We start from the raw sequence: 22,359 nt of genomic DNA on the forward strand, positions 1-22,359 counted from the left end.
TTCTATACTCTTTGTGTCCGTGGAGGCAGGCATTCAAAAATGTGAAAGTACAATCTGCAGTTTGAGTAAGAGCTCTGGAGCCAGTCAAAATCCTCTGGATGCTGGGAGATGAGCAGGGGGATCTGGACATTCGCAAGATGGACATGGCTCATTTACGCATACTTCTCACATTTTTATGATACAAAGCTGGTTGGAAACAGCAAAGTATCCCTTTAACCCTGAAATGAGGTAATTGGCCATTTTTGTCTCCTGGGTTGTTCCATCTCAGCTTTCTTCAGAACAATGAAAATGAATTGGCTCTGTTTACATAGAACGGCAGAGTGAACATAAAATGACCATTAGAAGTCTCTAAACAAATTAAAGGATTGGTGGTATAAGTGCTAACTTCTTCTTATGTAGTGCAGGACATGAAACAAGGAAATGGACTGTTTCCATTTACTTTAGAGCCAGTAGAGGATGTTTGGAGCGCTGCACAGCAATCTCTTGATTGGCTGGTGGCAATCAGATCAGCTCATGTCTCAGTTTCACTTTCAGTGCTTTCTAAAAGACAAATGAAATCAATGAAATCAACAGTCCGAACTTCCTATACAGAGAAGTTAGTAATAGAACAAATACATTTAAAACAGGACATTTTGAAAAGTATAATAGGGCATTTAGAAATGTTGTCATGATAATAAAGTCTTAGTGATTTTTTTTAAATCAAGGGCTATTTTATGAATATAAATCTCTTCTTGGTGCCACTTTGAATTCTTGCTGCTGTAACAAAACTGACCTTTTTCACTGCACAGAACAACAAAACGTCATGTGCTGACCTCCATAGCATAATAATCAGCCTTTAAAACTTGTTACAATGGATGTCGTGATTACTGCATTTTATTTTTTCTTTTTATAGAAAATAATAGAATTGTGACGAGACTGAGACAGTTACACTTTGACTGACATTGTTATGAGGTGGTGAATTTTAGGATGAACTGTACACAAAAAGGATCAGTCCACTAAGCATTACTGCAGATGCTTATTGCTAATTCTCCTGGCTTCTTCTCTGTGCCAGGACCCCCACCTGAACCGATTCTTCCAGCAGTGCCAGAAGAGAGAGCTGGACCTCTCACTACCTCCTACCTCCAACTTCCTCAACTGCCTGAAGGTCAGAGAAAAGACACTATATCCCCTCAATTTTCCCTTATTGTGACTGAGACAAAAACCCTGCTGCATATCGGTGCATATAATCGCTGCAACATTACTCTACACCAAACATACTTTGGATTTTTGCCTCTTTTTGGTTTATGTGTCTTATTTATTTTCACCCTTCTTCAACTTTTTCCATCTTGTCCTCCTCCTACGCCTCTTTTCCACCCTCCTCTAGGGTCTTCTCAGTATGGAGAGGATCCCAGTGATCATCAGATTTCTGCCAGTGCTCTTCAACCAGCTGTTCAAGGTTCTGACTCAGAATGACAATGATGAGGTCACTACCGCCACCACCAGGTAGGCAGTGGTACTACACTGTCTGTGACAACTGGACTCACATCAGGGTGGGGGCTCAGTGGATGTAGAAAAGCAGTGTTAAAAAATTCCGTTTTGAACAAAGTATCAATTTTTAATTGCATTTTTATATATAGATAAAATTTTGGAAAAATGATTCTGTTAATAATCCCATTCATAAAAATTAATCATGAAATGAAATAATAATGTACCTCATAGCTGCTGTAACATTGTGAATTTCTCCACTGTGGGACTAATAAAGGGTTATTTTATGTTATCTTATAATTATATCTCTCTTTTAGAGAGAAACAATGAGGACAAAATGTTTGACAGGTTTTTTCTGTCATTGTTTAATGATAAAGCCTGTAATAAAAATTACTCTTTCTCGTCCTTTGTCTGCAGAGTGCTGGTCCACATTGTTGCAAAGTGCCATGATGAAAACCTAGATCACTACCTGCACTCATATATCAAGGTATTATAACAGAAGATGGCGCGTGTGTGTTGTGAGCTAGTACCAATCCTTGGAATGAAGTGTGTTTGTGTGCTCAGGAAGATCATATGATAATTACGAAGGCTGTTGATTTTTCCATGAAGGAGTGCACAGACGATTTCATTTCTGAGGCTTTGTATGTTTATATGTTTGTGTGTGTGTGTGTGTGTGTGTGTGTGTGTGTGTGTGTGTGTTTGTATTTGTGTTTGTGTGCATTTGGGCCAGCAGGAGTGTGTCTAGGGCCGTGTGCCCAGAAAACTGTGCAAACACAAACAGAGAAGCAGGGAGAGGAGAGGAAGACGAAAAATAAGAAGAAAGGGCTGATTGAGTAGGAGGGAGGCAAACTAGGACATTCAGCCGGCTCAATCAGAAACACAAGGCGTGTTTGTTTCAGGGTGAAAACCAGTAAGAGAATTAGAGAAGAGAGCAGGAGAAACCACAAGACGTGTTTCATGTAGGCCGCAGTGAAGGAAAACCGCAGCGTTTGAAGAGGCAGTGGCAGAGACGAATGGTGGGAGGGTAGGAGGAGAGGACTAGTACAGCTAATGGAAGCAGGGTTGCCATGGTAACAGATTGGCATGATGTTCAGTAGTAGTGGTGCCCAATTTAAACTGCTGAGTGTGAGTGTGTGTGTCAGTGTGAACACGTGTGTGTTCAATGATAAGGAGAGGAGAGAATGAATGAGCAAGGATTTTGATAACTCATTTTTTGTTTAGAGCCCCCTCTACTTAGATGTGTTTTCCCTCTGTTTTTGTCCCCTAAAATGTATGACCTTGACTATACTAATTGGTATCTGTGCAAAGTTTGTCACTAGCGAGGTGTATTCATTCCTCAATAAAGGGAAGGATTTCTGTGCTCTTCCCTAAAATCTGAGATACAAATGTACTAAGCTAGATTAGGTATGTCACAAATTTGAGAGGCAGTCTGTGTCTAATATGCAACACATATCAACGGGGAAGAGACTTTGACACAACACCAACATAGAACAGATCTATTACATGTCAAAATCTCAGCCATCTACTGTAAAACCCCCAGATATCCAATTTACTGTAATTTAAGATAAACAGAAAATGTTCACATTTGAGACCTAGAAAGTATCATATTTGTCAGCATTTTTGCTTGTTAAAATTACTTTAATGATTATCAAAATAGTTGCACATTAAGTTTCTTTCAATCGACCTATCAATTGACTCATTGTTGCAGCTCCATAGTAGTTATGATCACAATCTGCAAGACACCTGGCTTCTGATTGGACATCTTTGAATTGCCTCATCTTTTTCTCCTCTAATTTCCTGTTCCAGTAAATAAGGGAAAAAATATCCCAGAAATAATGAAAAAGATAAGAAAAATATAGTGGAAAAAAAATGTCAGCATGCACTTAACTGACTCATTTTCCCATCTTTCTGTGTGTAGTTTGTGTTCAAGTCAGAGGCCCATGGCTTCAGGACAGTTCACGAGGAGCTGGCTAAGGGGATGACCTTTGACCTGAAGAGCAATGAGCAAGCAGCTGTCAGGAATGTTCTGAAGGTTTGTCTCGTTCTTCATACCGGCTCCTCAGTTCATTTATTTTCAGATGGAAAACTGTATTTTTAATTATGGAAACTCCTGTTTACGCCTCTAAGGTCTTAGAGGAAAGTAAATAAATTCTAAACTCTCAAACAAAATCATGTGTGCAAATCCTGTTTCCATACTGGAGCTGATTAGAGGGATAAATATCAGAGTAAGACTGACTGTGCTCTGACCTTTCCTGCTTTAAGTTCTCCTGGTTCTTCTTTGAGCTGATTGTGAAGTCCATGGCCCAACATTTGGTCGACTCTGACAAGGTGAAGGTAAAGTGACATGATCTACTATTGGCTCCTTGAATCTCCCATTGCTGAGGTCATCAAACTGTAACTACATGTTATTCTTAGTTCAATATAGCTCCTTTGCATTTGTGTAATCTGACCTTGGACACGGTGCATGATTGTGTTAACCTGACTATGTCTCTGCAGCTTCCAAGGCCCCAACGTTTCCCTTCATCCTATCTGAGCCGTGTGGAGACCCTGGTGGAGACGGTATCTGAGCACATCTTCTGGAAAAACAAAGACCTGACAGAAGAGACACGCAGTGCCAACTTAGCTGTGGCAGCTTTTGTCAAGGTGGGAGTCAAATGTACTGTATTGTCTCATAGATTTAGATTAAAGGGCCCCTGGGGTGCCCAGTTGCTCGAATGGTAGAGCAGTACAGAGGCTATGTCCTCGCCACAGCGAGCAGGTTCGACTCTGAGCTGCAGCACTTTGCTGCATGTCATCCCCTCTCTCTCCCTCTTTAACGCTTACACTGTCCTCTATGAATAAAGGCAAAAAAGCCAAAATAATCTTTAAAAAATTCATAAACGAACAACAGTTGTTTTCACGACTAGTGCCAAATAAATTTCCCAGCCGTTCTGCACTGTGCCTGTACAGCAGTTACTGTTAGTAGCGCGAACCCACAATGGCAGGACAGCATTGTTATGGAAGCATGATACCAACGCTTAACAATCTGCAAATGAAAATTGTTGACATTAACAAGTGTTTCCTATGGAATTCTCCATCTGCATTAAATGATCTGTCTCTTACTTTTTTTGTTAACTGATGTCTTTGTCTTTTTGCAGCGTTGCTTTACTCTCATGGACAGAGGCTTCACATTCAAGCTGATTAGCAACTACATAAACATGATCACTGCTACTGACAGCAAGGTAAACGAGATGGAAACAGTACTGATGTGCAAATAGACACATTCCATTTATACAGTGCAATAATATATATTTATTTGTGTGTGACAGGTCTTATGTGAGCTGAAATTTGAATTCTTGAGAGAGGTGTGCAATCACGAGCACTACATTCCTCTCAGCCTGCCTTTACCCTCCGCTCGCATCACAGGTAAGAGCCCGAGTGGCGCCGTATAGTTGGGTGACACTGGTGTTAATGTGGTAACTGTCATACATCGAGTAGCTCTCACTCTCATTTGTCTATTAACACTCTGTCTTTCTCTCTTTCTCTTCCTGTCATTATCTCTGACTATCTGTCCATGTCAGACCATGCATCCACAGAGCCACAAAGTACTCATGGTAAATATGTTCACTCATTCCTCTGTAATGTTGTGTGTGTGCTACAGTGCGTGTGCTACGGCGGTGTGATGATAATGAAATTCACGGAAAATTGGCTTGTCACATTATTTACTCACTGTAACCAGATTTTCTTATTTAGAAACAGATTAATTAACTCCCTGATGGAAAGCAAATATTGGCACGAGCATTATTTAAATCACATGCAGTTCATTTCCATTTAAAGTGTGAATCTTTTCTGCTCCTCAGTTTCAGTGCCCGAGTACAACCTGACCGGAGAGTTCTGCAGGAAGCACTTCCTGACTGGCCTGTTACTGCGGGAACTGGGGCTGGCACTCCAGGACGAGCAGGACCTAAGACACCTTGCCTTGGCCACCCTGAAGACTCTCATGGCCAAACACTCTCTGGATTCACGCTATGCCACCAAGGTAGCCAGAATATATGTTTACATGGGAGGAAACTAAAAGGCATGAACAATGAGTCATGAGCTCGCAGTGGGAATTCTTCCTATGTGACTCACACATACACACTGACATGTGATTGTTCGTAGCAGCTGTGAACAGCGGAGACAGCGTCTTAATGATTGCTGGGAAGTGTCCAGATCAGATTGAGTCAGTAATCTGCACGCTGTTAAACAGAACCAAATACCACCAACCACAACACAACAGCAGCGCTGTAGTCAAGACAGCCAAAGCCAAATGCGTGCCAAATAAAAGGAAACTCATGTTTCATAAAAAGGCCACAGCATTTTCTTGCCAGGGCATATTAAATATTATGTAATTGCGATGACATTTTCTATGGAGTTCCCAAAGACTGTTGAGTTACTGATGCTTTAGTTTAGTTTATTCCGAAGTCTTCAGAGGGTAGGAGAACATTTCAGACAAAACATGACATGTATCATAACTAGTTTGAAAAATACAGTATGCTGATTTATTGGGGTATAATAAGACAATGTCACTGGATACCAAATATGCACGTACGCACACTACTGAATATGCAAGTCTTTCAAGCCAAGCCCTTTTACTTTGCTGCCCTTCCAGGAGAAGCAGGCAAGGATTGCATCTCTCTACCTGCCTCTGTACGGCCTAATCCTCGACAACATGCCACGATTCTTCCTCAGGGATATCTTCCCCATCTACTTCACTTCTAGTGACCAAGTAAGTGTCAAGATGAAAGATGAAATGACTGACTGACTGCGTGCTATGTCATACTTATTCCTGCAGTGTTTGAGGGTAAATGCCACTGGTCTTATAGTCATATTTTTTGCCCTATTAGTTTAAGGACACTGTAAAAGGTAAATAGAAATAAAATAAGTTAAAAGAAAGGGATAAAAAAATAGAGAAGAAGACAAGGGGAGGAAAAAACCAAAAGCGAGAAGAAGTGAGAAAATTAAAATAAGTAAACAGAGGGCATGATCCGTTTGGGTGGCTCTGATTAGTTAAGACAATGTGTTGCTGTTACATGTTACTGAATTGCAATGATTTCAGGGAGGTAGATTCTCCTAAATACAACTTGACATTGACAAACTTTATTTAAACTAACTTTATTTAAACAACAAATAAATCCTGTCATTCCTCAATTAGAACATGTACTCTACATACATCTCTCTCCTGTATTACTTTCCCACCTGGTCAAAGTTGGTACCAGTTTTGTAGCACACGGTTGCAAAATTGTTACAGGTTTGCAGCAAGTGCATGAATATCACCTAAACCAGTGATACTCATCTTACGGCCCATTGGTCAAATCTGGCTCCAGATAGGATGCTGGTTGGCCCGCTGACCACTTTCCAATTAAAAGTTCAAATGAATTAATTCACACTGGGTTTTGTGTACTTAGCAGGTAAATACAATGCCAGAGTGCATAAAAAGTATTCCAAAAAGAGCTTGTTTATCTGGACCCACAGACAGAGGTTCAGGTTAAGCCCCAAATCTCGTCAAATCCTACCAACGCCTCTGCTTATACATCTTATATAGAGCAGGACAGCAAACATCAAAAAGTTGAAAACAAGCAATTTATTATATATACAGATAAAAATTATTAATGCTTTTGTGTTTTGTTTTTTTTTCGTTGATTTTATGAAGTGGCCCGTGGTCTCTTGACATTGTGCAAAAGTGGCCCTCGAGCAAAGTTATTTGAGTGTTCCTGACCTAATCTATACAGTCCTGCTGAATGCTGCATATGTTGTCTTTCTGTTTCCATCTGTCCTCTTCCATTTGATTTTCAGCACACTGTAAACTAAAGTTTGTGTGCTTATGAATACTGTGGATGGATCATCCTACAAGTTTAATGTTTGCTTTCATTTTGAAATAAGTAAGAATAGTAATAACTGGATAATTTCAGTTAAAGTATAATTATCATTTTAAACCGAAACTTGATTGCCTTCATGGATGCAGTTGCAGAATTTTGTCTGAAGTATTGGCAGTCTTTAGAGCTTGCTCTAATAACTGATAGAAATAAAAGCCTGAGTTATAGAATATTATTGCATTAAATTCGTCCTCTCCTTTGTCCACCCCCACCAGGGCTCTCGAGACGACCTCAGTGTTGGAGGGGGAGTGGCTGCAGGGGTGATTCCGGTTACTCGCCATGGCAACTCTGTAGATGCCTCCTTTTCCAAAGAAGTACTGAACTCTATCACAGGTAACAGTGTGTGACATTCATGTATGTAGCCGTCTGTCTATTTCCAGTGTCTGTATAAAAAGGAGTGAATGAGGACATTGATGCTAACACCCCCCCCCCCCCCCCCAACCAGCCTTTTCATCTTTGGCAGTTGCCACGGGTAACCAGGCCGACTCTCGGGGTTCTCTGATCAGCGTGGACTCCAATCCTAGCAACAGTGACAGGAACAGTGAGAAGATGGATGGATGTGAGAAGGTAAGAAGCAAGAAGAGTTAAAGTGGAGAAATAGCCATCACCTATTGCATCACATTCCCCATCTCTCTCCTCACTTCCTGTCATTATGTCACAAAGGCAAAGAAATGGCCAAAAATTTATACACAAAATGAAAAAACATTGCAGCCATCAGTCCCTCAATCAGCCCCTGTTATCAGAAAAATAAAATATATTTATCATATTGCATTTATAAAGTTAAAAGTATTATGCACAATTGTTGGTTACTGTTAACAAACACACTTGCCAGAGAAAATAAAAGTTAAAGCCAGATTTACTATCGTTTGGTGCTAGATTTGAGCTTTTTTCGTGCAATGTCTCTTGGATGCCTGTTGCTCACAGTCTGGCACCTGGTTGCTACCTTTTTAGAAAGCACCAACCTCACCTGAGTGCACATAAGTGTCCTGAACACAGAAGATATGAAGAAAATAAAAAGATACGGGCAGAAGGCAGAGTATCTGCAGAAAAAATTATATTTTGGAAAATCAGTTTGTCTGGTCATAGTTTCTGTAAATTTAGTTCCTTAGCATGAAGGTATAAATGATGCTTCCTAACCATCTCTACATTTGCTGGAAGAGAAAATTTCACCTGAAAATGCAACATCAGCTTGTAAAATACCCATTTTATCTTAAGTTTCCCTCCAATACTGAGGACATAATCTCAGTGTCCACACCAACCACAGTACTAACAGTGCATTTCTGACTGCATTTCTGTTTCTCCTAAGTTTGCACGGCCGCAGTCCCTCATAGGCTACGGTTCTCGTTGTGACAAGCTGGACCAGGCAGAGACCCGCAGTCTGCTCATGTGCTTTTTGCACATCATGAAAACCATATCTGAGGGTAAGAAATTACATTTTACTACATTCGCTCATGTATGATCGTGCTCTGAAAGTGCTGACTCTATGAAAATACTCACTGGCTCTTGGCTTGCCAGCTGGAAATCTGCCTTTTTTTTCTCACATGATGTCTTTTGTCTCCTGTTTCCAGATGTGCTGGTGTCCTACTGGCACCGGGCCATTCACCAGGAGATCTCGGACTTCTTTAACATCTTGGAGTAAGTGCTCCTCTTTTGTATTGCAGAGTTTTATCACAGCTCCTTTTAGGCTGACGAGTGATACTGTGCACAGAAAGACAAAAACACTGAGACAGACAGGGATGGGGACAGGAGAATGAGAAGAGAAAAAAGGCAAAGAATTTAGCCAGAGGGGAACAGATGAAAGTAATGACACAGCGAGAGAGAGAGAAGAAAAACAGACTATTACTCCAACAAGAGCTCCCTCTCCACTGAACAGTGCAGCTAATTAACTGCCTGCTTCCTGTTTGTGTCAGCATCTTGACTGTGCTTCTTCTGCAACTGAGTTTGATTACATGCACTTCATTTATCCTCTGTTCTTAGCTTACAAAACAGAAAAACAAACAAACCTCCCCTGCTTCACCCAAGATATTGTTGTATTTTCCCTTTCTTCAGGCTGTGTCTGCAGCACTTCAGGTTCCTCGGAAAACGCCACATAGCCAGGTGAGTGCTGGTCTTGGATGCTATCTCCAACAAAAAGGTGGACCAGGCCTCATTTACGCATTTAGGATAATGCTGCATATATGGAAACAGCTTATTAACTCAACATACATGCTGCAGCCAAAGGTTGTTACACCCCCACCCATATAATTCATATAATCACGCGCACACATGAATGCACACACATGCAAATGCAGCCACGTGTGCAAACACACACAAATACATGAATCAGACACAGTCAGGCAGAAATACTAATATATGTTCTGTATGCATGTGCACGCTCAGGGATGAGCTTCAAGAGGGGAAAAGGTAAAGGGGGGAGAAAAGGAAGAGAGGGGGAGGGGGAACTCCTGGATCTTGCTGTTGAGAGAAAAGCACTGCTGGATACTGTAGTAGTTGGCAAGCACCGGATGGGGGTCGTTATCGTGTGTGTGTGTGTGTGTGAGTATGTGCTCTTACTGGAGCGGAGCCATTGGCACTGCTAGACTCCTCCATCTTCTGGTTCCTCCCAGCTAATTAAATTAGCTCTCTTTTTCCTTTCAGCAATAAGATGCTGAGATGTAAGCCAACAAAAGGCTGGGAGAACACACTGCTTTATTGTGTGTGGAGGCATTAGCAGAATAAAGATAGCTGGAAGCTGAGCTAGCGCTCTCAGGCACAGTTGAGCCTGTCTGGGGCTGCTAGCTACTTAACATTCGTCTGTAATACCAGGCCATGGGGGATTCACAGTCTTACGCCTGTGTCTGTCTCAGTGTCTCTCTCTGTTAGCTCTTTGATGCCTGGCTGAGTCAGTGTGGGCACCCACTGAAGTTCAGGAGCGATAAATTACACTAGCAGTGTGTAGCCAGCCAGCAAGCCAGGAAGAAAGTCAGTCAGCCAGTCTACCAGACAACAATCCAGTCATTGAAGCTTCTGGAAACTTTCACGTTTTAAAGATTCTCTGTAATATTAAAGTCCCAGTGAAACGGAAGTCAGAGCATCTTTAGCTTTTTTGCTGTGACACATTTTAAAGTGAACTAAAGGAGTGCCCAAAGGATGACATTTTTCTGTAGGCCAACCAGAAAACTAACGTCGCCCTGGTTCCCTTGTCAAAAAGCCTATGAGAGTTTCCATTGTTTTTTGGAAAATAAGCTCTGTCGTAAACAAACATTTATGATACTTACAACTTTGTTCAGCAAGATAATCTTCACAAATGAACACCACTTGCAGGAGTTTTGAACCCTAGATGCAATAGCCAGCAGTAAAAAGCTTTTGCTAAGCTAATGCAGACTGCACTATGGTTGAGTCTCCACCGCCACCAGGCTGTAAATCCGTGTTCAGCACAGACGTGATGACGTTCTGTAGTCTCATTTCGCCACTTGTTAGCAACCGTCTTTTTTAAGACACGTAAAAACTTCAAAGTTTGTGAGTGGGCTATTAACTGACGTATTTTTATGTTGTAGAGAAAAACGTAAAAGTCTTTTAAGTTTGTGTTAACCACAGACCTTATTTCAGGCCTCTAACCAAAAACCCATTCAAATAACCCATTGATTTTGAGATGAGGGAACAGGAGGTGCTGTGATGCTATTGGATTTCTGGGTTTTAGGGCTCATTCCTGTGGTTCTCTATATTCAAACAGTGTAGAGCTGCAAGAAGGATTTAAATTGAACCCTTTACATTTGATTGGACCACTAAAAATGGACGGGCTTCAGTTGTGACGGATTGATCCAGCAGTCTGCTATTGCTCCATATCGCAGTATGGAGCTACAGCAAACTGCTCGATCAACACACACCTTTTTGGCATTAGATAGGGAGGAGGATAAGGGAGAGGTGAATGAGTGAGATTAATGAATGCGTGAATTAGACCTCAGCCACATTGTTTTGGTTGTTTTTAACATGGGTTAACAAAGGTTTGATTGTTAAAAAGTAGGTGTGTCATAACAGTGAAGCTCCGATGGTGTCAGCCAACGGGATAGTAGTATCTATTAGGGAGAGAGACAAAGCCCATGGTATGCTCTATGTAACGTTAGTTGCTGAAGCATTCAATGTAAAATGCCTGATGCATAATCCGGGGCTGTCAGTGATACCACTTTTTTGTTACAAAATTCTAGCCTGGGGCACGTAACCATGGAGACATAAAAAGGTGGGGGGGGGCACTTCTTCTGCCACTAGACGGCAATACCTGTGACCAATCACACCTGAAGCACTTTTTGCACTTACTAAGGGTTTTTTCCTTAAGTCTAAATTCTTGCTTGTGTTGTACGTCGCTTTGGATAAAAGCGTCTGCTAAATTAAATTGTAGAATTGTAGAATACTCAACATACTCATGTACCATGCTCTAGTCTAAGCTCTGTGCAGCTAAATGTTGCAGAGTGATTGATGGGTGGATGTCCTGGTAATACTGGTTTTAATTGGTTGGTTCTAGCTTATGTGAGCATGTCATATTTTGTTTTAAAGGCTGAGGACATGATTGGATTTTGTGATCTAAAATGGTTATAAAGGCAAAAACTGCTGATGTGCTTCATGGGGAGTGTGTTGCTGTAGTTTGATCAAATTTCATGGAAATCCTGTTTGGTAAATGGACGTATTGTACATCATCATTTACTAACTATACTCTTTTCTTTAAACTGGTAAAAACAGACCAGACAAAAACATGAAATACTGAAACCTGTAATGTAAATTAAGAACCAAAATGTGCGTTTGTGTATGATTTCCACTCTCATAAGTAGCTGAAACTAGGTTGTCAGTGCGTTTAATTTAGCCAGCTACACTGCAGTTCATTCCCAGAAATTCTTCTGAATTGGCCTGTTTCCGTCTGTGTTTGTGCACAGAGCCTCATTTCCTTAACTTAAGACATGTTTTAGTATTTAGACAAGATACAAACACACTCGTGCACATGCACACTACGTAACACAAACCAATGACAATGAATTGTAATGTTTTCTCCATGTTCGACCTTGCTGTTGTGGTCTCCACCATGGTGCATGCCTCATGCCCTCCCCCCCTTTGTGCATGCTGCAGCTGTTAATGGATTGTCAGTGTGACTGCACAATTATTGATGTTCTGTTGCATCAAGAAACCCTTTCTGTATAATGCCGTATTATGTATGCCAGCCCCGTATGTTAGCTTTACTTGCTCTTTACATCCTGTAACACATTTGCCTCATTGATGTTGCATGTCGACCTTGTAGCCCTTTGTGTGCACACCCTGCTGCCTCCTGACTGGCTGGGCTCCACCTGCTGCTGAATGAGCTCTGAGGCAGTTGTGTTTATTGGCTTACACAGTAGCTGTCTCTCCTTTCTTTTGGCCGCCCGAGTCTCCATTTGCTTTGTGTAGACTGGCAGTTGTCTCCATCAAGTTTCATTTAAGCGTCATAGGATTTGATTTGTGTCAGTTTCATCACATCTATACTCCCTAAGCTCCTCTCTGTAATGCTGACCTCAAGCTTCCGCTCTCCACTAACACTCTACCAAGAGTTTATATACACTGACTCTGTATTCTACTAATGGCAAACTAAAACCATTGACTCTGCCACGCCTCTAACCTTTCCATCTGGCTGACCTCCCTATCTATACCCGTTGATCTTTCTCTCTGACTCCAGCTGCTCTCATCAGGTCAGATTGAAGATCCTGTCTGCTTTTAACATGTCATTTAGCCTTACAGCAATACCTGTGACCTTCTTGCAACAATTATGCAATAAGGTCACAAATGTGCAAAAAATAGTGCTGTATTACAAAGTATTCACATTTACACTTAAAGGTAAATTTTATTAATACAAGCGTGCTAAACTATGAGCATGACACTCATAGTAAATATAACTGACTAATACTGATGGACACTAAATGATGGTCTCAACGAAACTAACTAATTTTAGCTTTGATGTGATTGGCTCGTGAACAGGAAGCTAGCAGCGGCAGTAAAGCTGGCCCAGTCCACCCAGGCCAATGGCACCCTGAAGGCCTCTAACCACCCCTCCCAGTCCTCTCATCCCTCAAGCCTCTTCCCACAATGGTAATCACCCTCCACCAGGAAAACACCTCAGCCACGATGACAGAGTTCATTTAAAGAGTCTTTGGTTGCTAAAAAAAAGTCTTAAAGCTAACAGTGTCTGGGGATTGCCTCAAAATGTAAATATTGTGCTTAGTAGCAAGAAATTTCATACTACAACAATACTTGGACTTAGATGAAGACATTATTGTGCTGTGTATATTCATCATTGATGTGACCACTGTGTGTTTCCATGTTATAGACTGTAACTGTGATCTCAGCATGTCCCTCCTCATACCTGCAGTGTTTTGTGTGATTTGCCAGTCTCTGTCTCTGTACTCCCGAGCGTTTAATATATTCCCAATAACAGCATGTCCTCGGGACATGGATGCCATTTACCTGCCCACTAATAGGTGCAAAATCTCTATAGATCTTTGACCTACAGTTTAGTATTACATTTGCTGCAGTGTCATTTAAAACAGTGTTAGATTAAACGTGATTGAACTCTGATTGTTGCAACTGATGATATCTGATTCCAGGATGGCATCTGGAGGGGATGGTCACCGGCATGCTCGCTCCCAAACCATGCCCATCATCAGGGGAAAGAATGCTCTCATCAACCCCAAGCTGCTGCAGATGATGGAGCCAGGTAACACACACATACACACTTTCACTTACACACACACACTCACACACACACACAAACACACACACACACAAACAGACACATTGGAATGAGATGGAAAAAAATGTGATGCATTTGAGTTATTCACACCGGATTCTGTTTTCAGATGGGAGTATACAGGACGGAGACACTCTGAGTCCCACAGATATTGAGGCAAACTTGTCCACTGAGGTGGCACTTACTGTGCTGGATGTACTGGAGCTCTTTGTTCACCATCACAAGGTCTGTTGTCTTTCTATAGTTTCACACAAAACACTTACTGCATGTATCATCAATTTTCTTTCTTTTGTTAAGAGGAATCTATTTCTATCTATGTTCTTTGTTTTATATACAGTGTATATTGTATTAGCCTCTAGATTTTGTAAGGTGTTTCATTATTTTATAATGCTAAATTTGAGCTCTGGGCTCAGTTTTTGGATTTGACTGTCACATAACAATGTATACAAAGCTATCCAAATGTGCCTCTTTTGCATCATTTTAAAGTGCATATCACACCACAAGTCTTTTTTTTAAATTCTTCTGGCTCTACTCCATGGGTCTTAAAGTTGTCCACAACCCCTAGGGGTCCTTAGAGTTATATATTGTTTGATGATTCTTTTTCTTCAAAAAATTGAAATATATCTGAAAATACACAATAACATAAATCCAACATATTGTTTTTTTAGCAAATATTAATTGGCTTTTCTTATAAAAAACAAACAACTCATTTAATTTACAATACACAACACTGATAATACGCTAACTGTTAGCTACAAATCCTTGTCAGATAAACCCAGTATGTATAAATATTTGAATCTGTCAATAATAAGTATTATAATAGTATACTGTTAACCATAAAAAGGTATGTTTATGTATGGCACTATAGGCTGCCCCACATGTTATTGTAGGCCCAGTTTAATATGCAGGTCAATTTTACATATGTAGTAGGGGCTCCCTCCCTGGGGTCCCTGGCTTTGTAAAGTTTAATTAAGGGAATTTTCAAATCACATTTTTCTTTTTGCTTCCAAGCATAACAAAAAAGAAACCATTATTCAAATAAACGAAGGAAATCCAAAATATTTTTTGCCCAAATGAAATTTTCATAGTGGTGAAGCTTCTGGAAATAATTGCTATGAAAATCATGCACTTCCATGCACATTCTGAAGCAAGCTATTGCTGCTCTACTGCCACCTGGTGGCTTGAAGAAGCTCTGATCCTGAAGATCTGAACTGTCTGCATGAAACCTTTCAGTCAGAAAAAACATTGCCTTTTGAAACGTTGATAGTAAAATGTGTTTTTCTTCTGACCTCCGTCCATACAGAAGCAGCTATTGCTGGACGAAGGGCAAAATGCACTGATGAAGAAGGTGCTGGACACCTACTTGCTCTTCTTCCAGATCAACCAATCAACGGCCACTCTACGGCACATCTTCGCTGGACTCAGGCTCTTTGTACAAAAGGTCCGGCAAGCTTCATGTAAACATAAAACATCTAAGTGACGATTCACATCGTTTTTTTCTCACTTGTGGTTTCATCTCCATCTCTTTTGGCAGTTCCCCAGTGCATTCTTCCAGGGTAAGGCAGACCTGTGTGGCTGTCTGTGCTATGAGATCCTTAAGTGCTGTAACCATCGTTCCAGTTCCACCCAAACAGAGGCAGCTGCCTTGCTGTATTTCTTCATGAGGAAAAACTTTGAGTTTACCAAGGGCAAGTCTATAGTCCGCTCACATCTGCAGGTCAGTGAGATGAAATGTAGTACAAATATATATTTTCGCTATTGTGTATTTTGTGAATCATGGTTTCAGCATGACCATACTCCTCTTTCTGCATCAGGTAATCAAGGCAGTGAGCCAGTTGATAGCAGATGCTGGCATCGGAGGCTCGAGATTTCAGCAGTCTCTGGCTATCATCAATAACTTTGCCAACGGAGATGCACCACTCAAGGTGAAGCAAGTTCTGGGGTTATATTTATTATCACTGATTATGATTTCTAATGGTATTTCATTTGACCTTTTTAGTACGATAAATGAACGTTTACATTGGACATTTTCTGCAGAACACACCATTCCCTGCTGAGGTGAAGGACCTGACCAAACGGATAAGGACAGTTTTGATGGCCACCGCACAAATGAAGGAGCACGAGAAAGATCCGGAGATGTTGGTTGATCTTCAGTACAGCCTGGCCAACTCATATGCCAGCACCCCAGAGCTTCGATGCACCTGGCTAGAGAGCATGGCTAAAGTTCATGTCCGCAACGGCGACCTCTCAGAGGTTAGAAATGTTTCTAGGTGCTTTTACTTCACAAATGTCATAAATTGGGTTTTTTCCAAATTGAAGTTTAAATTACATATGATGGTAATGTGTCTAATTTTTTTTCAGGCTGCCATGTGCTACATCCACATCTCAGCCCTGATCGCTGAATCGCTGAAGAGGAGAGGTTAGCGCACACATGCTGCTGCTCTGACTTTAAATTTGCAGCATGGTTTGTGTTTGTTTGCACAAATATTTGAAAATGCTGCTAGTATATGCATCTTTGCAGACATAGTAACTTCTAACCACACAGTCCAATCAATCAGCAAACCTCTCTTTCTCTCTGCTAACATGCAACTCTTCAAATTTCTGAAACTGTCAGACATTCATATCATCATAGAGGCTGAAAGTGAGCACGCTGGTGACTTGAGTGTGACTTTTTGTGGAGGAGACTTTGTAGGAAGTCATGGGAAATTTTACCATCTAGTTGTATAGATCTGTCTTTGCATCCAAATATCATTCCTGATGCTATCCCAATTACAACCTCAAGTAGCTATAGATATTGATTTCTCCACATTTTTCTGTGCCACATGCTCCTCTGTCTGCAATTCTGTCTGTTCTTAAGTGTGCATGCTTCCTCATTTACAGCATGTGTCTGTCTTTTGCTGTACATGTCTGACATCCTTTCGCATGCACTTAATGCACTGAGCATGTGTGCCAACAACTAGCATAGCATGCCAGCAGCTCAGCTGATTCATGAGCCTTGTCCTTGAGCATTAAAGGCAAAAGCAAGTGGACTTTGTAAACCTCCTCCTCCCCTCCTACCAAACAGGCTACTGGAGAGCTGACAAGGCCAGGATGTCCAGTGTGTCCCCTGAAGAAAGCCCTGTCTTTAACTGTAGCTCCTTACTAACTACCTCCCGAGATCAAGACAGTGAGTGTGAGTGCCTGGGGCCTGCGGGGTCGAGAGACAAGGGAGTGTGGGAGGGTATGGGTGTGCACTGACATGTTTCAGCTTCTTGCAATCAAATGGAAGGTGTTGATATTGACAGGTGGACATGGTTTGGATTGAAGGGACATCAGGTCAGGTACCAAATTAAATACAGGGTTGGATAAGGTTTTGCACACTGTGTGTATTTGCTGCAGTTGGATATTTTGAGGACCACTGTTCTTAATGATATGAGATTGTGCCAGATTATCAGTAATTACTGCCACTGTTTGACCCTCACTGTTCGCTCAAGTCTCACTGGATAAGATGATAAGTTTCACTAAGATTTGAAATGAAGCACGCTCACATTTGATGTTTTTAATTTAGTCTGCAAAAATGGTTCAACTTTTGATGAATGCTTGACTGTGACACAGTACCACATCTTGTATTTTGATACAAGGATGTCTGTATGTCTGTACATTAACAAGCTGAACATGAATTTATGGTATTTTGATATCTTTTTGCTTGCTAACCTGTCTTGATCTTGTTTGAAACCCCAGCATCGTTCTCTATGGGCTGGGCAGCGTTTATGTGCATCAGTCCCAATGTCAAGGAGGAGGGTGCCATGAAGGAGGACACTGGTACACAAGACACACCTTATACTGAGGTCAGTAAAAAGCAGTATTATGCAATTTACAAAAAAATATCAATAAGTTAGCATTAGCAATCAATACGTTACCTAAAGCAGTTACTTCACTCATAAGTAATTGAATCACTTTACCAATTACTGCATATAAAAGTAATTAGAGGAAGTATTTTTTTGCATTACTTTGAAATATATGCTTCACTTTCTTATAGCTATATAACTAAGTGTTGCTGTGGCACAGTTTGGGAAAAGACAACTGTCATTTTTTGTTTATGATTGTACCAATTATCAGTATGATAACATAGTTGTGGAACAGTATTGCAATAATATAGATAGCCTCCACAGGCCTTTCAATTAAGTAATGCAGGTGAGTTTTTAATACCCCTGGCAGAGTAAAATGAGACAACCTTTTCTTAGACTTTTGACAGCAATTTCTTATCACAATTGACCTAATAAAATAAAAGCTGTTTACAAAAATATTAACACACTGAGGTTTATCCTTTGTAAACTTAACAGTAATACAAATCCTTCTCATAGACAACAACTCACCACTATGTTTTTGTTCTTGATCATGAAGAGGAACAAAACTGTCCATATTTCCAGTAAAGCAAGCTGTTATTGTTTTAACTGTCGCACATTATTTGCAATGACAGAAATTTTCTCACTAATATATTAATTGAATGATTCATGCCATCATTGTGCAACAGGATATAGACCGCATTAACTGACTATGATCAAAACAAAATAATAAGTAATAAGTTCATTTCAATTTCAATAATTGTAATTTATTTCTTTTTTGTTGTTTTTTTTTTTATAATTTCAAACCATGTCAGCAAGGTCAAATGAAATAAAATTAAATAAAACCTGACAAAAACAAAACAAAACAAAAATAGACACAAGGTGCATTTTATAGAGAAATACTCACAAGGCATACTATCACAGTCAGGGTAGTGAGTTTGCATCATCCATACAGCCAATATAGGGTTACCATATCCTGATAAATTGATCATATCTGCTTTCAGAACATATGGTAAGGTATAAGCTAAGGTATACATATATATATCTATTTATTTCTGAGAACCATTTAGCGTTATTTATTTAAAAAAGTAATTATTTACATGTTTAGTTACTGCCAAAAGCGGTGGAATTGTAGTGACCTGTTCCTTCCAACACTGGTGAACTGTGAGGTGAACAAAACTTTTAGCTTCACAAATAAATAAGGTACTTCATGATAGTAACCAGTATTGCCAGTTTGAGAAGATCCCTTTTCCGTTCAATGCACTAGTGTCATTGCAATGTTTGCGACTGGGCTGCAAACTTTCCCTCAGATCTAGTTTCTGCTTCTCTGTGTAGGACACTCTGGTGGAACAGCTGGAGCTGTGTGTGGACTACCTGTGGAAATCAGAGAGATACGAGCTCATCGCAGACATAAACAAACCTGTGATCGCTGTCTTTGAAAAGAGAAGGGATTTTAAGGTAACTGCTAATCCTTCCTCTCTTGTATGTGTGTATAATGAGCTAGGTTTAATCTTACATGTGTGTTGATGTGACCACAGAGGCTGTCAGAGCTGTACTACGACATCCATCGCTCCTATCTGAAGGTTACTGAGGTGGTGAACTCGGAAAAGCGGCTCTTTGGGCGCTACTACCGCGTAGCTTTCTACGGACAGGTGAGGGACACTTTATTACTGCAGACAGCACACACTTACATTGACACGTCTGCAGACACACATTGCAGTAACTCTACTGCTGACGTATTTACCAACTCTGACTGTCTCTCTAAGCCTTACACTTTGCAAAACAAATACATGTATTGGTTCGTCATGAGCAAAAGATCTCAATACCTCTAAATAAAGCAAGCACAAAAAAATGCAGAGCTAGATACCTCTAAGGGTATGTTAGAAAATCTATTTCTTGTAATTTAAATGATCTAACTCTTAGAAATGGTAAAAGCTTTGTGAAAAAGCACTGTGTGCTTTGGGCTTGTTTTTAAAAAACCTGCATCCTTGACACAATTTCTATCTGTTAATTAGGGGGTAACATTTCTGTGCAGGGGATGAAGCTCTGGAGTGAAAAAAGATTTTAAATAGTAGACAATGAGAATATGAAATCTTCTCTCTTTTAGGAAAAAGGGGGAGAACGATACTCTTGTCAGTGAGGCATGGGGAAAGAAAGATAACAAAATCAGATTTTTTTTAGAATTGAGTCAGTGTCCTTAATTTCTCTGTCTGATCTTTTCTTCCTTTGTTTTTTTTATTATATTCTGTATCAAGATTGCGGTAAGTTTTGTATGTCTTTTGATTTTCCATTTTCCTCAGCGCTAACCAGTTTTACCTCTCTTCTCCTTCTACCACTATTAACATCTGCCGCTCTTACCCTTTGAAGGGTTTGTGTCAAGCTTGCTGTGGTCCATTTTACTTCCCATAATCTCCAATGATGAAGTTTTTTTCCTCCCTAAACATTAAGAAGAGCTGGTGTCAAACAGCCACAGTGGACAGGAAGTAACTACTTAATAAACCTCATTCACATATGACATTTGAAGCTGCTTTGAAAATGACCTCTGAATTGTCCCATCCAGAGCTTAACACTGACACCCTGTTAGGGCTGAGTTGTTCTAACAAGTGTTGCAGCCTATATGCACAACTGTTGGCTCAAAAAAACCACTAGGGGGCAACATAAAATCACAATGACATGTATACACTGAGTTGTAAGAACAAAAGCAACATCTAAATATTAAACTTGCATTTCATACACACAAATGCACGTGTGTGTGTTTGTTCGGCTAGGGTTTCTTTGAAGAAGAGGAGAGCAAAGAGTTCATCTACAAAGAGCCGAAGCTGACAGGGCTGTCAGAAATCTCCCAGAGATTACTCAAACTCTACTCAGACAAATTTGGAGCTGATAATGTCAAGATGATCCAGGACTCCAATAAGGTAAGGGACCAAATTTTGCCTGTTTTGAAAACTTTAAAGGTGAATAATTTGCTGAGTTGGTACTATTCCCAGTTATTAGGTATGGGTATAGATTAAAACATTATGATACCAGTACCGATACGAGTACACTTTAAGTGATGCCAGTACCATTGAGTACTTCATTTAGTACCCATAATGTGAATGGAGCATACTTTAAAATGTTTTTGTGGTATTTCAGCGTGCTGAATTGTCAGTAAGCAGTGCTTCACTTGACAGACTGTATGGGCTGTTGCTGCTGCTGCGGGAGTGTGAGCGCCGCACAGGGGACAGTTGTTAGAGTCCGCCTGGCCGCATACACACAGTGACAGTGCTAACTGTCAGCATCACACTGCTAATGTTACCATACCGTTAATAACGGGTTTAACGACAGAGTCAAAGTGTTTTGGTGTCAATGTAAATTTTTTGGGACATTGCATGGTTCAGTGATGGATGTTAGCGGATGGTGCAGTATTAGCTCATGCTGACTGGGTAGATGTTGAAATGATTGTGCTCTGGAAGGAGAGCTCTGGAGATGGCAGCAACAGAAAGTTTCTCAATCTGACGAGGAGTCGGAGTGGTCAGGATCAGACTCCCAGCGTGAATAAGACTGAATGCAGGTATCATTTGACTGGAGATGCTTTGATACTACTTGGTACTGGTTCATATTGGTCGATACCTTAAAGGTTAAAGGAGTTCCGGTACCCAACCTGATCAGTTAATACTTAATTTGTGGATACATAACTTCACTGTGCTTGTGTACCATTTTTTAAAACAGGTAAATCCTAAGGACCTGGACCCCAAGTTTGCCTACATTCAGGTGACATACGTGGTGCCCTACTTTGACGAGAAAGAACAACAGGACAAAAGGACAGATTTTGAGAGACATCACAACATCAACCGCTTTGCGTTTGAGACGCCGTTCACTCTGTCAGGGAAGAAACATGGAGATGTGGAGGAGCAGTGCAAGAGACGCACCATATTGACCAGTCAGTAATTGCTTACCACTTTTTCCCCTGTGAACAAAAAAAAAACAAACAAACAAAAAAAAACAGAAAGCTATAATATAGATTTGGTCTGATCAGTGGTTTTTTTTTTTCCCTCTCTCTTCAGCGAGTTCCAGCTTCCCCTACCTTAAGAAGCGTATCCAGGTGGTGGAGCAGCAGAGCACAGAAATGAACCCAATTGAAGTAGCTATTGATGAGATGTCACGTAAAGTCTCTGAGCTTAACCAGCTCTGCAACATGGAGGAAGTAGACATGATCCGTCTGCAGCTGAAACTGCAGGGCAGTGTCAGCGTCAAGGTGGGGATTCCTTCAGAATGCAGACTTTTGGATGAATTTGATGCTCTAAATGCTATATCGTAAGCAACTGGACTTGCTTGAGTTTCTTGAGGATGTTTCACCTCTCATCCAAGAGGCTTCTTTAGCTCTTCAGTTCTTTAGGACTGAAGAAGTCTTTTGGATGAGAGGTGAAACATCTCCAAGAAACTCAAGCAAGTCCAT

The 22,359-nt window shown here is 40.6% G+C and overlaps 1 protein-coding gene across 5 annotated transcripts in view; it reads left to right on the plus strand.

The window, feature by feature from the left end:
* Positions 1-22,359, plus strand: part of dock10 (dedicator of cytokinesis 10) — a 76,811-nt gene that overhangs the window by 51,509 nt on the left and 2,943 nt on the right. For 3 of the 5 annotated variants that reach the window (XM_042486669.1, XM_042486667.1, XM_042486670.1), the window contains exons 23-53: positions 1,052-1,144; positions 1,364-1,482; positions 1,882-1,951; positions 3,383-3,496; positions 3,727-3,798; positions 3,961-4,107; positions 4,602-4,685; positions 4,773-4,869; positions 5,025-5,057; positions 5,304-5,482; positions 6,095-6,211; positions 7,574-7,691; positions 7,804-7,925; positions 8,665-8,779; positions 8,927-8,993; positions 9,408-9,455; positions 13,332-13,442; positions 13,958-14,067; positions 14,210-14,325; positions 15,404-15,541; positions 15,635-15,817; positions 15,915-16,025; positions 16,138-16,353; positions 16,462-16,519; positions 17,165-17,272; positions 17,821-17,927; positions 19,260-19,382; positions 19,463-19,576; positions 20,693-20,839; positions 21,633-21,843; positions 21,968-22,158. In XM_042486669.1, the coding sequence (XP_042342603.1) occupies positions 1,052-1,144; positions 1,364-1,482; positions 1,882-1,951; positions 3,383-3,496; positions 3,727-3,798; positions 3,961-4,107; positions 4,602-4,685; positions 4,773-4,869; positions 5,025-5,057; positions 5,304-5,482; positions 6,095-6,211; positions 7,574-7,691; positions 7,804-7,925; positions 8,665-8,779; positions 8,927-8,993; positions 9,408-9,455; positions 13,332-13,442; positions 13,958-14,067; positions 14,210-14,325; positions 15,404-15,541; positions 15,635-15,817; positions 15,915-16,025; positions 16,138-16,353; positions 16,462-16,519; positions 17,165-17,272; positions 17,821-17,927; positions 19,260-19,382; positions 19,463-19,576; positions 20,693-20,839; positions 21,633-21,843; positions 21,968-22,158 (3,639 nt within the window). The other 2 variants (XM_042486668.1, XM_042486671.1) reach the window with 2 other exon arrangements.

The sequence above is a fragment of the Plectropomus leopardus genome, chromosome 5 (genome assembly GCF_008729295.1).
Source record: "Plectropomus leopardus isolate mb chromosome 5, YSFRI_Pleo_2.0, whole genome shotgun sequence".
NCBI lineage: Eukaryota > Metazoa > Chordata > Actinopteri > Perciformes > Serranidae > Plectropomus > Plectropomus leopardus.